Source organism: Nanorana parkeri, unplaced genomic scaffold (genome assembly GCF_000935625.1).
Source record: "Nanorana parkeri isolate BGI_ZX_2015 unplaced genomic scaffold, ASM93562v1 scaffold1369, whole genome shotgun sequence".
NCBI lineage: Eukaryota > Metazoa > Chordata > Amphibia > Anura > Dicroglossidae > Nanorana > Nanorana parkeri.
The window spans coordinates 367,692-391,862 of NW_017307637.1; the positions used below are offsets into that span (position 1 = coordinate 367,692).

The following is a 24,171-nucleotide window of genomic DNA, read 5'->3' on the forward strand; positions in this document are numbered from 1 at the left end:
CCCCCCCACAGACTTATTCAGGCAGGCTGCCCTGATAGTTCTAGTTTGCAGATTAACCAGTTACAATGCGTCATTAATCACACCTAGGCATAAAATGAAGAGTCCACCAACCTAATGTAGTATAATAGAGTTTTTATTAAACAGAATTCATCAAAATTCACTTAACAATGTAGAAGCCTTCCGTACATGAAACATTTGGTCATTGTGGATACCAGTGGGGTGCACAGATAAACATGGTTGGGTATTCAAAACAAACACAGGTTCAGCTTCTTTGCTAACGTTCACTACTTCTTTTTTCAATCAGCTCCAAGAAGCTGCAGAATGGCATTGCAAGCTTTTCTTAAGGGTCCATTCTCACCATCTGCATGGGAGCTGGGCTGACCAGGGCTGGATTCCCCACAAGGCCACTGAAGCCCGGTCTCGGGGCGGCAGGGAGCAGAGGGGCGGCAGCGTTGTGGAATCCCCTGATGCCCGGAACATGCAGGGAAAGCAGGGCTAAATGTTGTGTGAGAAAGCCACTTGTTTGTTTATAAGTGATCTCCGCGATCACTTCTAAACAAACCCCCCCCACCGCACCTACCTCTCTCCTCGCTGGCTTCGGGCTCCATCCTCCCCCTGCCACCAAGTCTCTCTCCTCACTGGTCGCCGATGCGGGGAGCAGAGCGGCAGGGTTAAAATTAGCCCTGTCGCTCCATAGAAACAGTGAGGGGGAGAGTTTCTTTCCCCTTTCAGCTGTCACAGGAGTTCCAGCACAATGCTGTGCTAGAACTCTTGTCCTGGAGGTGACATGGTCAATAAAGAGAACCTATTTTGAAGCAAGACACAAACACATATGTGATATGATTCTGACATTGTTCTTCTGCATTGTTGTGTTTACTTTTAAATGGCGGGAACATGACGTCAGTAGGACGCCAAGGGTTGGGGTGATGTGATTAATAGTTTTATTGTGTGTGTATATAGGTGATGGTTCTCTGTTGTATGGATGTTTACTCTGAGCCTGATGAAGGGGACTCTGCGTGGCCCCGAAAGCGCTTGATGACACTTTGGGGTTGATTTACTAACCTTATAAACACACCACGAACGTGTATACACCTCTGCAGTGTGTTCCCTCCCAGCATGATCTATGGGTGGAATCTAAACACCTTTGTAGTGTGTACACACCCAGCAGGTGTGTTGTGCAAAGCCCTGCATGAATTGCAAGGTGATGTTGGGTAAATTAGCTCTATGTTGTGTTGCTTGCGTTGATGAATGCAGGAATGTAAATGCATGAGCTAACCATTTTTGTCTAAACTGTGAAGCAGCATTATATATGCATCATGTGCATGATTTTTCCATATATGGCATTAGTGGAAATATGCTTTTAGAGACTTTTTGGTTGATAAATACGTTTTGCTGTGTGAAAATCACACACACCTGGTGCGTGCGTGTGTTTAGGTTAGTAAATCACCCCCTTTGAGTGATAACTGACATCAATAAATGGATTTGCACTGACACTGTCCAAGTTTTTGTTGTGCTGGTGCCATTTCTACACTTCATAAAGAGAACCTGTCACCTCCAAATGCTATCAAGGGTGTGGGGGGGGTTTGAGGGGAGGGGGGCGCATTGCGGAACCTGGCCTTGGGGCAGCACGGAGAGTACATTCGGCCCTGGGGCTGACCATTGCTTTTAGCGCAGCTACAATGCAAGATAAGGCAAATTGCCTTGTCACGGATGGGCTCAGCACAGCGTGATTCGACACAGTACAACGGCCTCAAACCACGTGCCTGTAGAACTGAATGAAATTTCACTTGTGACATTTAAATAATGTGATAAGCACCCCTTGCAAACCTATTGTGAACATAATGTGTAAAACGTCCAAGAAAGAATGAACCTTCTATCTATTAATCTATTTCAATGGTGTGTTGGGGAGATAGCCAGCGTTATGCTATCATTTCCCAGGCTAAATACAAGGTTATAAATAGTAACAGTTCCAGGTGGAAATGGTCAAGGAGAAGCTCCACATACCAAAGATTAGACATGTGCGATTCGTTTCGTTACGAATCAAAATTCGTACGAATTTTCCTGAAATTCGTAAATTCGGAAGCATCCGAAATCCGAATGGCAGTTTCCGAATTATATCCGAATTTCTTTGAAACAGGAACTAATATTACCCCTGTAAATGAGGTTGAACAACATGACAAGATTTTTTTTTTAATCCGAAATACGGATCCGCTGCTGCTGAGGGTTGCATTACAATACACAGGCAGGAAATTCATTTGTTATATTGAAGTTAAAAAGCAAAGTACATTTATATTGGAGTTGATGAGTTGTTTTTTTTTTATCCGAAATACGAAATTGGGATCCTGAATCTGTTAACGGAATTCGTAATTCGTTTGGTTGACCAATCAGAGGTTCTCTTCTGCTGCTGAGAGTTGCATTACAATACAGACAGGAAATACGAAATTCATTTAAGGGAATTTTGTTCCGTTACGAACATTCGTTATATTGAACTTAAAAAGCAAAGTACCTTTGTTAATATATTGGAGTTGATGGTAGTTTTTTTTTTTTTTTATCCGAAATACAAAATTCGTATCCGGTATCCGTCAACGGAATTCGTGTTTCGGATAAAAAAAAACAACTACCACATCGACTCCAATATTAACAAAGGTACTTTTGCTTTTTAACTTCAAAGTTACGAAAATGTGCCGAAACTAACGAAAATTCGTATTTCGTACAAATCCGAATTGAGTTTCAGACACGAATTACGAAATATGAAATAAGGGATATTCCGAAACAAAACGCAACAAAACAAATTTTTTGACGGCGCACAAGTCTACCAAAGATACCAAGTTTTAGATTCTTCTGTTGGGGAAATTGCCTCTGTAGGTGTTTTATTAATAGATTCTCTACTCAGTACATGAAAAACCAGAAGCCATATTTACCGTAATGATATTCAGTCAGTTGTCAGATCATTTTATCCTCTTAGAACCTATCTACTTTTTTTTGCATTATAGTCTACAGTAGCTGCTAGAACTATCTCTTATGGATGATGATTCCACATAAATAAAATTATTACAATTTAAAAAAAAATGCTTCTGTGGCTGGGTACAAAAACCAGAGATCCCGGTGTCCTTTTTTGGTGACCGAACTATCAGTAGCCAATTTTGTTTTTGTCTGCGTCCCCTCTCTATTTCCCTTAGGGCTATTTTTACCAGGACAAAGAATGATGGGAAATCTAAACATTTACTGTTGACACTGGAACAGGAAATTAGAGGACATTTTCGCATGGGAACACCACAACCTGCTTTGTCCCTGGGACTAGAGGCTAAAGGAACTCTCACCAATGTGACGGAAAAAAATGCCTAGAGTTTTAGATATGACCCGCTATAAAACGAATACAATACACTTTGCCTGTCAAACAATTTTTACACGTCAACATAAACAGCTTTTCACTGAATTTTAAACACAGGACATACAAAGGTACTTCTGTGTTTTGCTAATATCTACAAATGAGGATTTCATTTAGATACAATTTCTGTTGTGGAGACAATCTTCCTAAAAACATTATAGAATGCGTTTCTGAAGTCCTGGTTCCTCAGACTATAAATCAGAGGGTTGAGGAGAGGACCGATCACACTGTAGAAGACAGGTGCCAATTTTTCACCAGCAAAATGAAAGTTAGGGTTTGGCCGAAAATAATTAAAAAAAATAGAGCAATAAAATATGGAGACCACTGTCACATGAGAGGTGCATGTAGAGAAAACTTTACTCCTGTTGCCTTTAACTTTAATTTTCAGGACAGTTTTGAATATATAGACATAGGGCAGGAAGGTCAGTATCAGACAACCAAATCCGAGGAAACCCCCAAAGAGAAAGATGAGTAGAATGTTGATAGAGGTGTCACTGCAGGAGATCTGAAATAACTGGGGCAGGTCACAGAAAAAACTTTCTATAATATGTGATGCACAAAATGTTAAATTTAAGGCATGAAGAGTGTGAACTAAAGCATGGGTAAAACCGAGACACCACACACAGGACATCAACTGTACACACACTTTCCGTTGCATAATCTGTATGTAATGCAATGGTTTACAAATGGCGGTATATCGATCATAGGACATGACAGTCAAAAGAAATACCTCGGAAGAAACAAAAAATAAAAAGAAGAAGACTTGGGTTATACAATCTTTTATGATGATCTTTCTTTGCTTGGTGTAAAGAAAAAATAACATTCGTGGTACGGTGACTGAGGAACAACAGAGATCCAAACTGGCCAGATTCCCAAGGTAAAAATACATAGGAGTGTGGAGGTGAGAGTCAAAGACTATGAGGGCGATGATCAGTAAATTCCAGATTACAGTCAGAAGGTAGATGAGAAGGAAGATGATAAAGAGAGGGAGCTGAAGAGATGAAAGGTCAGACAGTCCAGAGAGAAATAATATATTCACAAATGTCTGATTTGTCATTACATTTAAATCTTACTTTTATATGATAAGATATGTAAATAAAAGTAAATAAAGAAAACACACATAAATAAATCCTAATTAAGCTCTGCAATTCATTAGCAGATTTGATTTCTTTCAGTTTATAATATCCAACAAAGGAATCCTCCAACAAAATTCAAAAATGTTCTCCAAAATTGGATGCAGAAGAGAGTCAGTTTTCTTGTTACTATAAACAATGTGAAATTATTGATTACAAATTCATTAATATAATTAATATTGTCTGAAGCATTCCAGTTACTGCAGGGTTCATGGAACAAAGTGTAATTTAGGGTGTTGATCATCCAAAAGGCTGGGAAAAGAGAGTTATTCCTGAAAAATTATGTTGTTCCCCACTATTTTTATTGTTATTATTCTGCCTTGATTTCGGTCGTCCGTTGGTAGTTATACTTACATTCAAGCCATTGTCCAAAAATCTCAGCCGGTATCATCAGGACCCCAAGTTAAGCTTCAAAAATCTTACTGAAATGCCCTAAGTAAAATACATGATGACTAATGTATTTTCTCCTTTTCCCCTAAAAAAAAGTTAAACCGTACTACAGCAAATTGAGAGAAAATCCCTGAATCATCAATGTGCTATAGCATTCAGGGTACCTTAAATTAAAGCATGCGAGCTGTGAAGATCATTATCAATGGACCAGTGTCCTCCCTAGCTTACTGACAAGTTAATGAATGCATAATATGAACGTTATGTGATGTTGTGGTGCCTCAATATTATAGTACTGAAGTGCCTTGGGAGAGACGGTAGCGTCCACATCCTTTTTGCACTAGATGTATGCGCTCCATGTCTTTTATGTTCTTCTGTACTGTACTGTCTTGTTTACTGTAATATACAAAAATCCTCAAAATAAACATATTCTTTAAAAAAAAATAAAAAAAAATAAGGCATGCTACAGAGGAATGCTTTTTGCAATATTTGCAATGTATTAAATCGTGGACAAATGTGGTGCTTTTACCTCTAAATAGTCCTCATTTAATGTATGCATAAATACAATAAATACAAACTTTTGGTGCATGCATAAATATTAATTGCTTCGTCAATTAAGCAATTTTTTATTACAGTTAACAAACACTGAATTATGAAGTGAGACAATTTAAAAATGTATCAATGCCTAGTCATCATTATCAAATAATTCACAAAATATCCAGTGCCAGAAATACCTCAGTTGGTTTCTCAAAAGCCCCTTAAAATAATACATTTTAAAATAATATTCATTAAAATTTTCTTCACACACAGACATTCAATTAATCAATCAATGTAACTACCTTCTGGAATACAGGTGAGGAAATAAAGTGTTTTTTAGGAGTAGCTATAGCATCCTGTTCATAAGCTTAGACCTGATATAACATGTGACTGTTTACACACCTTGCCCAAAAAAGACAAAAAACATACTACTGAAATTACAACATGAGACAAAGTAAGTGTATGTGATCAGAGTTGCAAAGAAAGATTAAAAAAAGACCTGCGGGTTGCCAGATTTTTAAAATATTGCATTTGACCTTTTCAGTCTCTTCCAAGATTTTAGGGTTGCTTTACAAAAGGCAATTAGATTGTATACGTTGTAAGAGAATTTTGTCTTAGCTCAGTAAATGTGATGACAATTCACTTACATAGAATAGCCAATCACGTGTAAGGAACAAAAACTGTATTGTTGCAGATGATTGGATGATGAATGTCAGCAGAGCTTCACCTTATTCACTAAGCTAAAGGACAATTTACCTTGCAGTGAGCAGACTATTAGCCTGTAGTGAATTGATCCTTTTATCTCTAATACCCCCCAGCAGAAATACATCCTGATCGGAGAGGGAATGGGGGGGTTGGGGGTTGGATGGTGGGGATTCTTCTCTGGAAGAGTCAGTTCAGTGGCAGCAGGTCTGATGTGGAGACATTCTGCTGAATAAAATGAAATCAATATAAAAGAAAACGTGTGACATGTTGGGTCATCATACAGTTGTATTAGCGGCACATACATATATTTATAATACAAAACCTTCCCCCGGCACCTCCGGAGGGCACAGGAGCGCTCAGTGACTCTGGTTTCCTCCGGGATTAATTTAAAAGTTACTTTTCTTGAATATTTACATAAAATGAAACTTTGACTCAATGTATCCTTCAGAGACACACAACTTCGCCCTCCCGATAATTAAGTAACTTTAAGAATCAGAATATTATTTCAAGTTTAAATGGAAAGTTTAAAAGTGAAACTCAAAAATGGTAAAAAGTAAAGGAAATCGACCCAAATATGCCTAAAAAGTTAAAATAATTGTAAATAATGAATAATAATAAGAGGAATTTGTATTGCCTTCTGTTAGACATTTATTGGATTTTGTAAGGATTAGAGTCATGTACATTTTTAGAGATTTTCAATAAAAAGAAGGGTCATCTTAATCTAATAATGGAAACTGTAGATGATATGTTGTAGGACTGGTTTACATTTAGCAAAATATGGAAAAATGAAAAAAAGATATTGCCCGGAACACATGTGTAATTAGGGAAGATATGGGGATCAGTATTTTCTGTGGTGAAATAGTGAAATAGTGATATTTGACCATTATTATTATTATTATTAATAATATTCATCTTTTGACACTCCTGGCCTATGTGTCATCACTGGTCATTGTAAACAACATAATGTAAAAGGTTTGGAAGCTGCTAGTGAATGAAGAGATCCATGTAATATAGACACATGATTACTTATCTACAGGTTACAGAAGATCTGGAGGAGGAAGTCTCATCAACAGCCAACATCCAGTCTCATGATAATCAATGGTGGAGGTTTCTAGCAGTTCAGAATCTTAGATGGCACTGGGGAATCCTGGGATGAAAATCTTCTGGAGGGGGGCTACGTCTGTTCCCCATGCTCACTGTGTGTGTTGTAAAGTAGTCACCGATCCAAGCTCACTCCCGGGATGGACTACAGTCTGAATACAAATTTGTAAACTAAACATGAGACCATCCCGGGAGCGAGCTTGGAGCGGTGACTACTTTACAACACACACAGTGAGCATGGGGAACAGACGTAGCCCCCCTCCAGAAGGAAGGACAGTGTCAGAGATGATTGGAGGATCTACAGCCGAGTGATACACAAATTAGATACATTGTTGTTCATAGTTAAGGCTCTTGAATGGATTTTTAAGATTTAACTCCGGAGTTTAGTGTCACTATAAGCAGAAATAGTTTGACCCACAGATCAGTTTAGGTGCTTTAGTGAAAGTTTGCAGTCATCCAAGTCATGAAGTATCTAATGGCAATACAACTATTAGCATTTCTGATTATTTTTTACAAAACATTTTGCAAAATCTCCAAGTGGTTTCTGCAGGTCACCTGAAGGGAGCAAATGCCATGTCATTGGTAGCTCAATCACCACAACCCAATTATTGCAACAAAGGAAAGCAATTTCTTGGCACTTGAAGTGTGTCTAAAGCCAAAACCTTTTTCTTTAGGTTCGGATGAAGTATAGAAAAGTTAGAACCATTTATGGTTTAATTGTTGGTGGTGTCCCTACTGCATAGATGCACCCTCTCGGTGTGTCCTGTGACCTTTGTCACCAAGACAGAAAGTATGGAAAAAGCAAACATTTTGAGTTGTCACTGTTGACTAGAATACTGTAGGTAGATATGTAACTATATGTAAATATATTGCAACCACTATAAGAATATTTACATAAGCACACCTAGATCTCAGGAATATTGGACAAAAGATGTATATCTGTAAAAAATAGGTCAAGGCAACTGGACTTGCTGTACTTTTCTTGAAGACATTTCACTGATCATCCGACCAGCTTTCTCTATAAAAAATTGTTTTCCTTTGTGGAGATTAAACACCTTTCCTCAAGATGCAAAGAGTTCACCTTTATTATTGGCAACGAGCCGACATTAAAATACCGTTCCTATGTATATATACACGTGATGTAAATGACTTACATATAAACATAAAGAATTTTACAACAAAATCTTCAGCCTGAAAGAATGAACCATAAGACCAGCCGTAAGAACACGGCTGGCTCCGCCCAGCTGTCAGAAGCAGGCTGACGGCCGGCCAATGGCCGCCCGCTCGGCCAGCTTTGGCTTTCAGCACGGCTCAGGCGAGCCGATGCATATGCGTTCGACTCGGCTGAGCCGCTCAGCCATGATCGGGAGCTGTATGGGCTATTGTGAACAGTAGAACCGATGGGGTCCTGGGGCCGAAGCTAGCCAAGGGGTCGGCCGAAGCTACGGCCAGATCCTTCGGCAGCTTTGTGAATAGACCCCATAATATGCACACCAACAACTAATTTTAGATTTTTTCATAGACTGGGCTGCAATAGCAAACCTTACTAACGCTTACTGGCAGATTTACATTGTACTGTGATCTGGTCTAAACTCTGCTAAAGCAAAATATCATTTTAGGGGATTAACCCCGAGCCATCTGCAACCTGCATGTTCTCAGGTGCAGTTATCACCCATGTCACCCGTGTCACGCGTGTCACCCATGTGACCCATGTCACCCATGTCACTCATATCACCCATGTCACCCATGTCACCCATGACCTAGTAAAGATTTCTGAAAGAATTTCTCACATATCTGTATAAAGAGGCCACAGAGATACTTGCAAAAGCCTGACTGATTTTCTGGTGTCTAAGGAGAGGATCTCAAGTTGTATGATTTGGGGGGGCATGGCCTAGCTATGGCGGTGTGAGGTCGCAACTTGCCTGAGCTCTGCTGCCAGCCCAGCATCTAACAGTTGATCTGCACTAAACTACCCACCCAAGTCGATGTCCAAGAAGGGCAAATCTTCGGGAACTGACAGCGGACGGAATACCAGAGACCTCCACCACTTCTTTGCCTCCCCGACCTCGTCAACACGATCCTCCACCGCGCAACGCATGGCCCCGGGTAGACTGGGAGTTCTTCCGCTGCACATTGGAGACAGTCGGTGTGGGGCCCCACATGCGTTCTTGGATCAACTCCCTCTACTCTGCCCCATCAGCACGGGTAAATGGCAACCTTTCATCAGTCTTCCCAATTTCCAATGGTACTCGCCAGGGGTGCCCCCTCTCACCGCTACTATTCGTTCTGACCCTGGAACCCTTCCTGCACACCATACGAGCCAACCCTGACATCCGTGGCATAGTGACGGGACCCACACAAAATAAAATCGCTGCATTTGCAGATGACCTCCTCATCTTCCTGTCTTCCCCTAATATCTCCATCCCGGTACTCCTCCGAGAATTTAAAATGTAAGGTTCGCTTTCGAACTTTAAAATTAACTCCACCAATTCAGAGGCCCTTCATATCTCCTTATCGGGACCCCATCTTCAGAGAGTTCTCCATAACTTCCCCTTCAAATGGGCCCCCGTCGCAATTAAATACCTAGGAATACATCTCCCTACAGACCCCCCCCTGACATACGACCTGAACTTCCCACCGCTCCTGACCCGCATAAGCACAGACCTAAAATTATGGACCAAGAATACATTCTCCTGGATGGGCCGGTGTAATATCCTCAAACAGACCATTCTCCCACGCCTGCTATATCCGCTTCAGGCCCTACCGATCCACATTCCCCAGCCTTCTTCCGCAGAATACGCTCGATCTTCATAGAATTTGTATGGTCTCAGAAACCGGCCAGATTAAGCTATGACATCCTGTGGAGACCTACAGAAGCACAGTGGTCCAAAGTCCTCTTTTCTGATGAGAGCAAATTTTGCATCTCATTTGGAAACCAAGGACCCCGAGTATGGAGGAAGAATGGAGAGGCACACACTGCAAGATGCTTGAAGTCCAGGGTGACGTTTCCACAGTCTGTGTTGATTTGGGGAGCCATGTAATCTGCTGGTGTTGGTCCACTGTGATCCTGTGGAGTGATGGGTGCGGTATGTCACATATTTTTGGCTGCTCATTTTGGCAGTGGCTTGCTGTGCTGAGATGGTACCTTCCATGTTTTAGGCCCAGCAGAATAGTGGCCGGTGCACTTTTTTAGACTGAAGGATGATGTTGGTGCCGCTCTATGTTTATCTGTCTAGCACCGGTAATGCATTGTGGGTGTCCATATTCCCTAACATAACTAAAGAACAGGTTCACTTTAAGACTTTGGTGAGCGCAGGACACATAATTTCCCCTACTAAAAAACAATGGCAGTAATAATTATCATTGTATTGCTCCGCCCATATAGAAGGACTATTTTTCCAATATCTGCCTCAGTTTACACATAATGTGGAATGTCAGGCCCCCATGCTATCAGAAAGAGATCCCCCCAGACATATTGAGGCTGGCTGCTCTGATAGTTCTAGTTTGCAGATTAACCAGTTACAATGGGGGTGATTTATTAACCTAAACACACCCACGCACCAGGTGCGTGTGATTTTCACACATTAAAACGTATTTATCAACCAAAAAGTCTCTAAAAGCATATTTCCACTAATGCCATATATGGAAAAATCATGCACATGATGCATATATAATGCTGCTTCACAGTTTAGACAAAAATGGTTAGCTCATGCATTTACATTCCTGCATTCATCAACGCAAGCAACACAACATAGAGCTAATTTACACCACATCACCTTGCAATTCATGCAGGGCTTTGCACAACACACCTGCTGGGTCTGTACACACTACAAAGGTGTTTAGATTTCACCTATAGATCATGCTGGGAGGGAACACACTACAGAGGTGTATACATGTTCGTGGTGTGTTTATAAGGTTTGTAAATCAACCCCAATGAGTCATTAATCACACCTAGGCATACAATGAAGAGTCCACCAACGTAATGTAGTATAATAGAGTTTTTATTAAACAGAATTCATCCAAATGCACTATGGAATGTAGAAGACTTCTGTACATGAAACATTTGGTCATTGTGGATACCAGTGGGGTGCACAGATAATCATGGTTGGGTATTCAAAACTAACACAGGTTCAGCTTCTTTGCTAACATTCATTACTTCTTTTTTCAATCAGCTCCTATGCCTCTCTTATTGGAGTCTACGCCTGATTTTATACTCTCTTCCCTGTCCCAAAGACACATCATTAGAACTTTTCAGCAGAACATGAACCTGTAAGGAAGAAACTAAAAACGTATCTCTACCGCTGTCTGCACCACTGGACATCAATCTGATGCAGAGATATTGTCGCCTGATGTTCGCTGTAACACCAACACCTCAATCTTGTTCCCTTTAGAAGCTGCAGAATGACATTGCTAGCTTTTCTTAAGGGTCCATTCACACCATCTGCATTGGAGCTGGGCTAGCCGTTGTTTCCAGTGCAGCCTTGTCACAGATGGGCCCGGTTCACAACACCTTATTGCAGTGGGAATGCTGTGGTGTGTACTGTAAATATTGTGAACATATTGTGTAAAACGTCCTTATCTATTTCAATGTTGTGTTGAGGAGATAGCAAATGCTATGTTATCATTTCCTAGGCTAAATATAAGGTTAGTAACAGTTCCAGGTGGAGATTGTCAAGGAGAAGCTCCACATACCAAAGATACCAAATTTTAGAATCTTCTGTTGAGGAAATTGCCTATGTAGGTGTTTTATTAATAGATTCTGAAAAACCAGAAGCCATATTTACCGTAATGATATTCAGTTGTCAGATCATTTTATCTTCTCTGAACCTATCTACTTTTTTTTACATTATAGTCTACAGTAGCTGCGAGAACTATCTCTTATGGCTGATGATTCCACATAAATAAAGTTCTTACAATTAAAAAAAATGCTTCTGTGGCCGGGTATATAAACAGGAGATCCCTGTGTCCTTTTTTGGTGACCTAAGTATCAATAGCCAAATTTGTTTTGTCATTTTGGATGAAGTGTAGAAGGTTTATAACCCCTGTTAGTTTATAACTTTCTGCGTCCCCTCTCTATTTCCCTTAGGGCTATTTTTACCAGGACAAAGAATGATGGGAAATACAAACATTTACAGTTGACACTGGAACGGGAAATTAGAGGACATTTTCCTATGGGGACACCACAACCTGCTTTGTCCCTGGGACTAGAGGCTAAAGGAAAAAACTGCCTAGGGCTTTGGATATGACCCACTATTAAAATAATACAATATACGTTTTGCCTGTCAAACAATATTTACATATCAAAGTAAACAGCTTTTCGCTGAATTATCAATACAGGACATACAAAGGTACTTCTGTGTTTTGCTAATATCTACAAATTAGGATTTCATTTAGATACAAGTTCTGTTGTGGAAACAATCTTTCTAAAAACATTATAGAATGCTTTTCTGAAGTCCTGGTTCCTCAGACTATAAATCAGAGGGTTGAGGAGAGGACCGATCACACTGTAGAAGACAGGTGCCAATTTTTCACCAGCAAAATGAAAGTTAGGGTTTGGCCGAAAATAATTAAAGAAAGCGGAGCAATAAAATATGAAGACCACTGCCAGATGAGAGGTGCATGTAGAGAAAACTTTACTCATGTTGCCTTTAACTTTAATTTTCAGGACAGTTTTGAATATATAGACATAGGGCAGAAGGGTCAGTATCAGAGAACCAACTCCGAGGAAGGCACCAAAGAGAAAGATGAGTAGAATGTTGATAGAGGTGTCACTGCAGGAGATCTGAAATAACTGGGGCAGGTCACAGAAAAAACTTTGTATAATATGTGATCCACAAAATGTTAAATATAAGGCATGAAGAGTGTGAACTAAAGCATTGGTAAAACCGAGACACCACACACAGGACATCAACTGTACACACACTTTCCGTTGCATAATCTGTATGTAATGCAATGGTTTACAAATGGCGGTATATCGATCATAGGACATGACAGTCAAAAGAAATACCTCGGAAGAAACAAAAAATAAAAAGAAGAAGACTTGGGTTATACAATCTTTTATGATGATCTTTCTTTGCTTGGTGTAAAGAAAAAATAACATTCGTGGTACGGTGACTGAGGAACAACAGAGATCCAAACTGGCCAGATTCCCAAGGTAAAAATACATAGGAGTGTGGAGGTGAGAGTCAAAGACTATGAGGGCGATGATCAGTAAATTCCAGATTACAGTCAGAAGGTAGATGAGAAGGAAGATGATAAAGAGAGGGAGCTGAAGAGATGAAAGGTCAGACAGTCCAGAGAGAAATAATATATTCACAAATGTCTGATTTGTCATTACATTTAAATCTTACTTTTATATGATAAGATATGTAAATAAAAGTAAATAAAGAAACCACACATACATAAATCCTAATTAAGCTCTGCAATTCATTAGCAAATTTGATTTCTGTCAGTTTATAATATCCAACAAAGGAATCCTCCAACAAAATTCAAAAATGTTGTCCAAAATTGGATGCAGAAAATAGTCAGTGTAATTTAGGGTGTTGATCATCCAAAAGGCTTTGGAAAAGAGAGTTATTCCTGAAAAATGAGAACAATATATAACAAAGCTGTTCCTTAATTAAATAGTTATATTCATTCAAGCCATTGTCCAGAGATCTCAGCCTGTATCATCAGGACCCCAAGTTAAGCTTAAAAAATTTGACTGAAATGCTCTAATTGAAATCTATGATGATTAGGGCCTGTGGGAGAAGGCTTTTGTTTGCATCAGAATGGCTTCTCTTACAAGTAAATAGAAATGCAAATGTAGCTTGTAGCAGGTTAATGTAGTTTAGAAAGGGATACAATGCTGGTTGGCTGGAGGTCAACTAATGTCAAATGCACCAGTCAATTATTTTTGAGCAATCTCAGAAGAATCACAAACTAATGTCAAATGCAAGTACAATGCACCTGAAAGCATTATGCATTTAATCATTGGCATAAGCCCAAAACGTATTGGCACAGGACCTAGTTCAGTCTGGAGATTAACGAAAAAAAGTTAAACCTTACTACAGGAAATTGAGAGAAAAGTCCTGAATCATCAATGTGCAGTAGCATGGAAGGCACCTTAAACTAAGGCATGCTATAGAAAACTGTTAGGGAATATGTTAGAAAGCTTTATTGCGACATTTAATACATCAAGGAAAAATGTGCTTATACCTCTAAATGTTCCTCAACATGAATAGAACATCCATATGAATAGAAATGCAAACTTGTTTTCCATGTGTAAATATATAAGTGCTTTATCAATTAAGCAATTTTTTGTGACAGTTAACAAACACTGAATTATGAAGTGAGACAATTTAAAAATGTATCAATGCCTGGTCATCATTACCAAATAATTCACAAAATATCCAGTTCCAGAAACAGCTCAGTTGGTTGTGAAAAGCCCCTGATTTATTCATATTTTCTTTAATCACAGTCATTCATTCAATCAATCAATGTAACTACCTTCTGGAATACAGGTGAGGAGATAAAGTGTTTGGAAGGAGTAGCTATAGCATCCTGTTTATGTGCTTGGACCTGATATAACATGTGACTGTTTACACACCTTGCCCAAAAAAGGCAAAAGACATACTACCGAAATTACAAAATGAGACAAAGTAAGTGTATGTGATCATAGTTTCAAAGAAAGAATTTAAAAAAAGACCTGCGGGTTGCCAGATTTTTAAAATATTGCATTTGACCTTTTTAGACAATTCTAAGATTTTGGGGTTGCTTTACAAAAGGCAATTACAGTAGATTGTATACATTGTAAGGGAATTTTGTCTTAGCTCAGTAAATGTGATGAGAATTCACTTACATAGAATATCCAATCATGTGTAAGGAACAAAAACTGTATTTTTGCAGATGACTGGATGATAAATGTCAGCAGAGCTTCATCTTTGTCCACTAAGCTAAGCAAATTCCCCTTGCAGTGAACAGCCTATTATCCTGCATTGATCCTTTTGTCTCTAATACCCCCCGGCAGAAAAATATTCTGATAGGAGAGGGGTGGGGATGGGAATTCAGTTCAGTGGCAGCAGGTCTGATGTGGAGACATTTTGCTGAATAAAATGAAGTCAACATAAAAGAAAACGTGTGACATGTTGGGTCATAATACAGTTGTATTAGCGGCACATACATATATTTATAATACAAAACCTTCCCCCGGCACCTCCGGAGGGCACAAGAGCGCTCAGTGACTCTGGTTTCCTCTGGGATTAATTTAAAGGTTAGTTTTTTTGAATATTTACATAAAATGAAACATTGGGGGTGATTTACTAACCTAAACACATACACACACCTGGTGTGTGTGATTTTCACACAGCAAAATGTATTTATCAACCAAAAAGTATCTAAAAGCATATTTCCACTGATGCCATATATGGAAAAATCATGCACATGATGCATATATAATGCTGCTTCACAGTTTAGACAAAAATGGTTAGCTCATGCATTTACATTCCTGCATTCATCCATGCAAGCAACACAACATAGAGCTAATTTACCCAACATCACCTTGGAATTCCTTCAGGGCTTTGCACAACACACCTGCTGGGTGTGTACACATTACAAAGGTGTTTAGATTCCACCCATAGATCATGCTGGGAGGGAACACACTGCAGAGGTGTATACACGTTCGTGGCGTGTTTATAAGGTTAGTAAATCAACCCCATTGAATCAATATATCCTTCAGAGACACACAACTTCGCCCTCCTGATAATTATGTATGGCCTTCTGTTAGAATTGTATTGGATTGTGGAAGGATTAGAGTCATGTACATTTTTAGAGATTTTCAATAAAAAGAAGGGTCATCCTAATCTAATAATGGTAACTGCAAATTATATTTTGTATGAATAGTTTACCTTTAGCAAAATATGGATACATCAAAAAAGATATTGCCCAGAACAAATGTGTAATTAGGGAAAATATGGGAATGAGTATTTTCTGTGGCGAAAGTATTGTGAAATAGTGACATTTGACCATTATTATTAATAGTCGTATTTTGACATTCGTGGCCTATGTCTCATCACTGATCATTGTAAACAACATAATGTAAAAGGTTTGGAAGCTGCTAGTGAGTTAACAGATCAGTGTGATATAGACACATGATTACTTATCTACAGGTTACAGAAGATCTGGAGGAGGAAGTCTCATCAACAGCCAACATCCAGTCTCATGATAATCAATGGTGGAGGTTTCTAGCAGTTCAGAATCTTAGATGGCACTGGGGAATCCTGGGATGAAAATCTTCTGGAGGTGGGGGGGGCTACTTTTGTTCCCCATGGTCCCTGTGTGTGTTGTAAAGTAGTCACCGATCCAAGCTCGCTCCCGGGATGGACTACAATCTCAATACAAATTAAACAACTAAACTAAACAAGACTACTTCACAACACACACAGGGACCATGGGGAACAAAAGTAGCCCCCCTCCAGAAGGAAGGACAGTGTCAGGACCAATTCAGAGATGATTGGAGGATCTACAGCCGAGTGATACACAAATAAGATACATTGTTGTTGTTAATAGTTAAGGCTCTTGAATAGATTTTTAAGATTTAACTCCGGAGTTTAGTGTCACTATAAGCAGAAATATTCTGATCCAAAAAAGGTGTTTTCGCACGGTTCCAAATGCAGTAAAAATCTTCGTTATTTATAAGAAGGTATAATACCAGTCCAAGACGTAGACTGCTATATCTGGTCTTATGACTTGAATACATGAAGTAGATTTTTTACTGTAAAACCAAACCACCCATCCTGACTGTATATCAATCCTTGTACAAAACATGAAAGCTTTACTTGTGAACAGACTAGTTAGCCAATGTACCCAGGTGCCCCAACACTTTGTTCTTAATGTAGATTAACAGAGGTTTACTTAATCCTTTTATTTTTAATATAGTGACTACTAAAATGATGTAAATGTTGCTTGGCACTTGGTGGCTTTCATGCTTTGGCCTTTCAAAATATGCTCTTAGCATCCTGTTCTTTTCAATCTATCAGTATGGTCAAGTTTTTTTTTAATGCATGTCTGTGATGTGGACATTATGGGGATGAATGATTCATTCATTCATCCATCGGCAGTGATTTCAGCCAAGAGTGTAGATTTGTTCAAGAAACGTTTGGACAATTTCTTGAGGGACCGTAATATCCAGGGATACCAGTATGCCTAAGAATGAGACGATGCGTGGACCTATATGGGTTGGACTTGATGGACGTATGTCTTTATTCAACCCCAAATACTATGTAACTATGTAACTATGTAACTATGAAATTGATGGTATATTCTGAATTAACAATTGCTGTGAAAATATTATTTATGTTTACTTGCCTAAGTTTTGTATTCCCTAATTTGTTTTACATGAAATATCACTTCTCTGGAGTATTTTCTCAGATTTGAGTATCATGGACTTTGACACCTTCATCTGATCCTTACTTTATGATATACTCTTCTTTGACCATTGCTGTGATTTACATGCTAAAAGTGTGTTGTTTTTTTTTTTTTTGTGTCCAGCCTCAACAGTCTATTCCCTAGAAAATGCCCTAAATAAATATTCAAAATAAAAATACATTTAAAAAAAAAACTTGCCCAACTATATGCTTTGCAGGGATTTGGGCAAATCTTCCTGCAGATCACCACGTGCTTAGAGTCTGTATATTTCTAAGTCTGTGAAATGAGTACCAGGTGCACAGTTCTAGAGCTATGTGAACTATAATATGCTCAGTGTCTGCACCGCGCCCTCTGCCAATCCCTACACTGGCTTCTACGCGCCCAGAGGATACAACTCAAAATATTAACAGTCACTTATAAAGCCATCCACAACTCCGCCCCCTATATATCTCAGACCTTGTCTCAAAGTATCACCCTAACCGTCCCCTCCGCTCATCCATTGACCTCCTGCTTTCCAGCTCCATTGTCCACTCCTCCCATACTCACCTCCAGGACTTCTCTAGAGTCTCTCCCATCCTCAGGAACTCTTTACCCCAACCTGTCCGTCTATCTCCCACCTTGACTGCCTTTAGGTGTTCCCTAAAGACTCATCTCTTCAGGGAATCCGATCCCACCTCAACCTGACCGCTCAACCATCACATTCTCAAATAATTAATTCCCACACAGCTACCTCCTCATGTATCACTTCCCCCTCCTCTTTAAGATTGTAAGCCCTCAGGGGCAGGGCCCTCCTTACCATCTTGTCTTGAATTGTAATGTCTTCCTTATATTGTAAAGCGCTGCGCAATCTGTTGGCGCTATATAAATACTATGTAATAATAATAATAATAATATATCTGGTATACATTTAGCTATTAAAGGGGAAAAGTGAAAACATTATACTTGCAATACCTTAATAAAGTGTGATTGTCCACATGGAACAGACACTGGCTGGAATTTTGAGGAACAGCTTTGAAATGTTGCAGCTTCGTTACATCCAAATGTTTTGTATGGATCCCTCCTCCATCACCTTTTTTTCTGGATAATGTTTTCATTGACTATGGGGGGTTATTCACAAAGCTGCCGAGGGCAGCCGTGTGAATAACCGACCCGAAGTGAAGTGAGCAGAACACTGTTCAGCTATTCACTTCAGGCTTGTACGGCTGATTTCAGTAGTATACCGACTGAAATCAGCCGTACAACGGCTTGCTGCGGCTGGGTTCGGGTCGGCCGAACATGCTCAGCATTCTCGGCCAACCTGAAGTGCAGAAGGCGTTTGACTCAGCTGATCCAACGAGGCATATGCCTTTGGCTGGACTGAGCCACTCGGCCAACTTCGAGAGCTGTAGGGCTTTAGTGAAAAGCCCGTACAGCAGCCCATCGGTTCTGCTGAACCAAAGGGGTGCTGGGGCCAAAGCTAGCCGAAGGATCGGCCGAAGCTGCGGCTAGATCCTTCAGCAGCTTTGTGAATAACCCCTCTATGTTTTCAGTGAGAACCAGGGGCTGATAAGATGTTGGAGAGAAAATTATTGATGAAATTAATGGAAAGATACACTTGTTTTTAGCATATTTCTTTCATAATTTACTATGACTAGGCCAAAAAAAATTAATAACATGCATAAGACTATGTTATCTTTTTTTTAGATGATAATTTGTTTCCATTCGTTCTAGTCACCAGGACAAAAGGTGAAGTCAAAATTTTCCATTGGGGTCAAAGCAATGCAATTTTTTAAAGCGGAGCTAACTCTTCCTTACTCTATCTAAAACTATACACAGAAACGTTTTTTTGACAGAAGTTGAGCTTTAATTAGATTGTAAAATATATATGCCCTTCCATCCCCTCCTGCAGGTTTGGTCCAGACAGTCAAAGCAAAACCCCCAGGTGGCTAAAAGTTCAAAAAGTGTTCTGTATAACTCACTAATTAGATTGGTGTTACTTTGGTTGCCTTACAGGCCCAGGTGGTTCTGATGCACTGGAGATAAGAATCTTCCCTTAACCCCAAGAAGGCAGAAATATGAATTTCCTGCATCAAAATATCCCTATAATATCTCTTAGCATATAGAAATAAGGGTTGCTATAAGTTGTAAAATATAAGAAAAGGGTAAAATCGTATTTTATTCTGGACTGCACTCAAAGGATTACAGTTTGGAAATCCTCCTCCCATTATGAAACATGACAAAGCAATGGCATGCAAGGTGAAGGAGGGCATAAAGTCCTCCTCCCATTATGAAACATGACAAAGCAATGGCATTCGAGGTGAAGGAGGGCATAGAGACCTCCTCCCATTATGAAACTTGACAAAGCAATGGCATGAGAGGTGAAGGGGGCATACAAGTGCTGGAATCATTTTGTATTAAAGCACAGAAATATGACTAATTATGTATATAAAACCAAATGAAAAATGTATAAAAAAGCAGAATTGCTAAATGTTCCAAATTCGGACAGTAAGTTCAGGAATATTTATTGCCGGAAGCCTTCTGTCAGGGTACCGTACGCCGCTGTGCTCACACCGCATGCAGGTACCCCCACGGGAGGACCAAATACGTGACCACATTTAGAAAAGGCCAATTAGTATATATACAATTTATTATAAACAGCAACATAAAGAACAAGCAGGAATCAGGACTACAAAACAGGTAACAGGGCTCAGCACCGCAAACAGATAACAGGGCCCCAAGACTGCAAACAGGGCCCCAGGACTGCAAACGGGGTTCAGGACTGCAAACAGGGTTCAGGACTGCAAACAGAGTTCAGGACTGCAAACAGGGTTCAGGACTGACAGGAACTGATAAGATACCGAGCCATCGCCCTGACTGCAGGGAGGGTTTAAATACCCTCCCAGGAAGCACAAGGCGATGGCTAAGTGCCGGCAGCTGGGAGACACCCGCAGGTGAGCACTGGAGCTGCAGGTTCCAGCACCACCCAGTGGTGGTCTGGTAGCTAACAGTTCCTTGCTGCCTGAAGACACCTGCAGGTGAGCACAGGAACTGCAGAGCTTAGCTCCAGCGCCACCTGGAGGCGCTCTGGATCCTAACACCTTCTGTGTAAGAGTTAAAGCAACAGTCCTTGATTTTGTTTCTGTACTGTAGTTACCTTAATGATATTCAATCCATTGCTATGTACATGTTTGGAAAGCCATCCAACATTTTTCAAATAAAGTGCTTTTTGTTCATGAACCAGCTCTTTTTTAAAATATTTTTTTTTTATTTTTATTATTATTCTACGGAATACAAAGCATTAATTGGTAAATATACTTGTGTTGGCAATCTCAAAACTCATATAGGATTAATTGTAGGCATGAACATAGAAAAGGCAGATAATATAACAGTAATCAGCAGTTGTAATGTATATAATACAGAGTACACTTATCAACACATTCATGTTGCCTATCATCTATGCTGAGAAACAGAAGAAACAACAAGGACATTAAACAAAGGGAAGGGCAAGCGGCAAAGTGGGGCGGGATGCAAAGGAAGAAAGAATGAGAAATAGAACATGGTCTGTTAAGGTGGAAGATGGTAGAAAAGGATTTGTTTTCTATCTCTTCACCAAGCTGACATCCAAACTGGGTTTATGTAAGAACAACGTCCCACCTGAAATCCCACAGTGAGGGTAAGTGGCCTATTGTGTGCTGCATTGATCAGGTGATCAAACAGGAACTTTGTTGTAATGTTTTCTAGGAACAGGAGCCAAGAGGAGAAACAATGTTGCCAGGGTATCCGCAAGGTTTAGCTAGTATATCTACGATATAAACAGGTTTCATATAATCCAGGAAGGGTTTAAACTATAACCAGTTCTTATGGATGACTAGTCCATATTTTTATAGCTCCTACACTACATAGCCCTTTCTGTTGCTGCTGATAAAACTCAAAGCAATATACACTGATTGGCCAGATTATTATATACACCGAGTGGCCGGATTATTATGACCACCTGGCGTTTGTAGGCAAATTAGCTATAATTTGACGCTGAAGTTGCTAGAGGGCCAGACCATTATAAATAGGGAAGCGGGTTGGTTACCACGACAGTAGAAGTGATTTGTTTCTGAAGATACGGGGAAACAACGCGATGTAACAGCCTCTGAACGCGGGATGATTGTTGGCGCTCGGAGCCATGGAGCGAGTATCAGCAAAACAGCAGAATTCGTTAAATGTTCAAGAGCAGCTGTTGTTAAAGTGTTTAAAGACCGGACTGTCAGCCGAAAATCTGGGTCTGAACGTGCAAATTGTGGCCGTCAGCGACTAGTCAATTTTAAGGCAGAACGGGGGAGGGGCAAGACTGGTACAAGACAACAGAAGGGCAACAGTGCCGTGTCAGATTCCTCGCATCACCTTTCTCCATCTCGTGGAGTCACGAGGCGGCCCAACAAAGTCATCTCGTGGCCCAACGAAGTACTGATGGGGTGGTCATAATAATCTGGCCACTCAGTGTATTTCCAATATTCACGAATGAAGGTTTATTTTAGATTAATTCTGTACATGGATGATCTTCTTTAAACCACCTTGAAGCACCGTTCTTAAATCCTGGTTCCTCAGACTGTAAATCAGAGGATTAAGGAGAGGGACGAGCACCGGATAAAAGACAGGGGCCACTTTGTCACTCAGAAAATAACGAGATCACTTGGCTGAAAATAATTAAACATACCAGAGCCATAAAACATGAAGACCACGGTCAGATGAGTGGTACATGTAGAGAAAACTTTACTTCTGTTGCCCTTAACTTGCATTTTCAGGACAGTTTTGAATATAGAGACATAGGACAGGAAGGTTAGTATTAGACACCCCACTCCAACAAAGCCACCCAGTGTGAAGATGAGCAGAATGTTGATGAAGATGTCACTGCAGGAAATTCGAAATAACTGGGGAAGGTCACAGAAGAAACTTCCTATAACGTCTGACTCACAAAATGTTAATTTTAAGACGTAAATTGTATGAAATAAAGCACTGGTAAAACCAACACACCAAGCAATGGACACCAGATGCACACACACTTTCCAACTCATGATCTGTGTGTAATGTAATGGCTGACAAATAGCAGTATATCGATCATAGGACATGACAGCCAACAGAACACAATCAGAGATGCCAAAGACTATAAAAAAGAAGACTTGGGTTATACAAGCCATTGTGGTAATCTTTCTTCTCTTAGTGTGAAAGTCAAATAGCATTCGTGGGACTGTAACCGAGGAAAAACAGAGATCCAAACAGGTTCCCAAGAAAGAAAAACATAGGAGCATGGAGGTGAGAGTTGGTGAGTATGAGGGAGATGATCAGCAAATTCCAGATTAATGTCAGAAGGTAGATGAGAAAGAAGAAAATAAAGAGAGGGAGCTGAAGAGCCGGAAGGTCAGACAGTCCAGAGAGGAAGAATTCCTTCATAATTCCTTTCTCATTGCAATATTTTAACCACCTTATATGAAGTGCATACAAAATGTTTATTTTATTACCAAACAATTTGCTTCAGCTCACGGAGCAACTTGATACAATATACAATATTATATGTTTTAATTGTTAAGAGAATCTTGTTTGGCATGGAAAGCTTATTAGATATTTTTTTTTTTTTATGCATGTCATTTTTATTGGTATTTCAAAGGATGCATGACAAAAATTGGATTGAATAAAGAGTTACAAGAGAAGTGACATTGTAACAACAGAGGTATGTGTGTCTCATACGGTCCTAAGAGCGAAGGTAGACATATGAATTATTCAATGGCCATTATATAAGACATCCGTCTCCAACAGAATCAGCTTATTAGATATTAAATCTTGACACCAGAATGCCGGGTGGTTGGATTATTAAATAGGATATACAGTAAATAGGTTCACTGATCTGTAATAACCTGTGTGAGATAAAAGTCTATTAACAGTTACAACATGCTGCTTTTAAAGGTTTTACTAGAATTGAAAAGTTAAAATTATAATGCAATATAATAAAATATAATGTATAGATTGTGCAATTCAGAGCTGCTTCATGTAACAGTTTTTGTTATGAGTTGTTACACATGTTTACTATGTTTATCATCTGTACTTTTGATTTTCCATGAAATGTTCCTCGTTCAGAGTTTATTTATTCATTTAAATCTAGTCTCTTATTCAGGCTGCATTATGGCTGGTGGGGTGGGGTGGACATAAGGTTTTTTACCCAGGTGGGGAGCTACTTCCAATCTGTTTACTTTTTTATAAAGGTCAATTTATAGACTCAATGGCTTGAAATGTATAATTTTCTCGGAGTGCTCTTGGTTTGCTGGTCTTGTGGTGTTTCTTATAATGATGCAAACAAATAGTAGTTTTATCTTTTTCTGAAGAGTGCTGGTCATTAGGGATGGGCAAATCTGATCAGGTTTGGATGGCCCAGGGTTAGGAGACTCCTGTTTGAAATTGGGTGAACCCGAACTGTAGAGTCGAATCCCACTGAAGTGTGTGTGTGTGTGTGTGTGTGTGGGGGGGGGGGGGTTTTTTGTGGGTGGGGGGGGGGGG

At 39.7% G+C, this 24,171-nt stretch overlaps 2 protein-coding genes and 1 pseudogene across 2 annotated transcripts; all 3 read right to left on the reverse strand.

Annotated features, from left to right (window-relative positions):
• Positions 1-3,497: 3,497 nt before the first annotated feature.
• LOC108797941 (olfactory receptor 5B12-like) lies at positions 3,498-4,445 on the reverse strand. Its single transcript, XM_018569631.1, has one exon. The coding sequence runs from the start codon at positions 4,443-4,445 to the stop codon at positions 3,498-3,500; it is 948 nt and encodes a 315-aa protein (XP_018425133.1).
• Positions 4,446-12,637: 8,192 nt separating this feature from the next.
• On the reverse strand, positions 12,638-13,585 carry LOC108797942 (olfactory receptor 5V1-like). Its single transcript, XM_018569632.1, has one exon. It carries the CDS (start codon positions 13,583-13,585, stop codon positions 12,638-12,640), a length of 948 nt encoding a protein of 315 aa, XP_018425134.1.
• Positions 13,586-22,295: 8,710 nt separating this feature from the next.
• Positions 22,296-23,073, reverse strand: LOC108797943 (annotated as a pseudogene).
• Between the last annotated feature and the right edge of the window lie 1,098 nt (positions 23,074-24,171).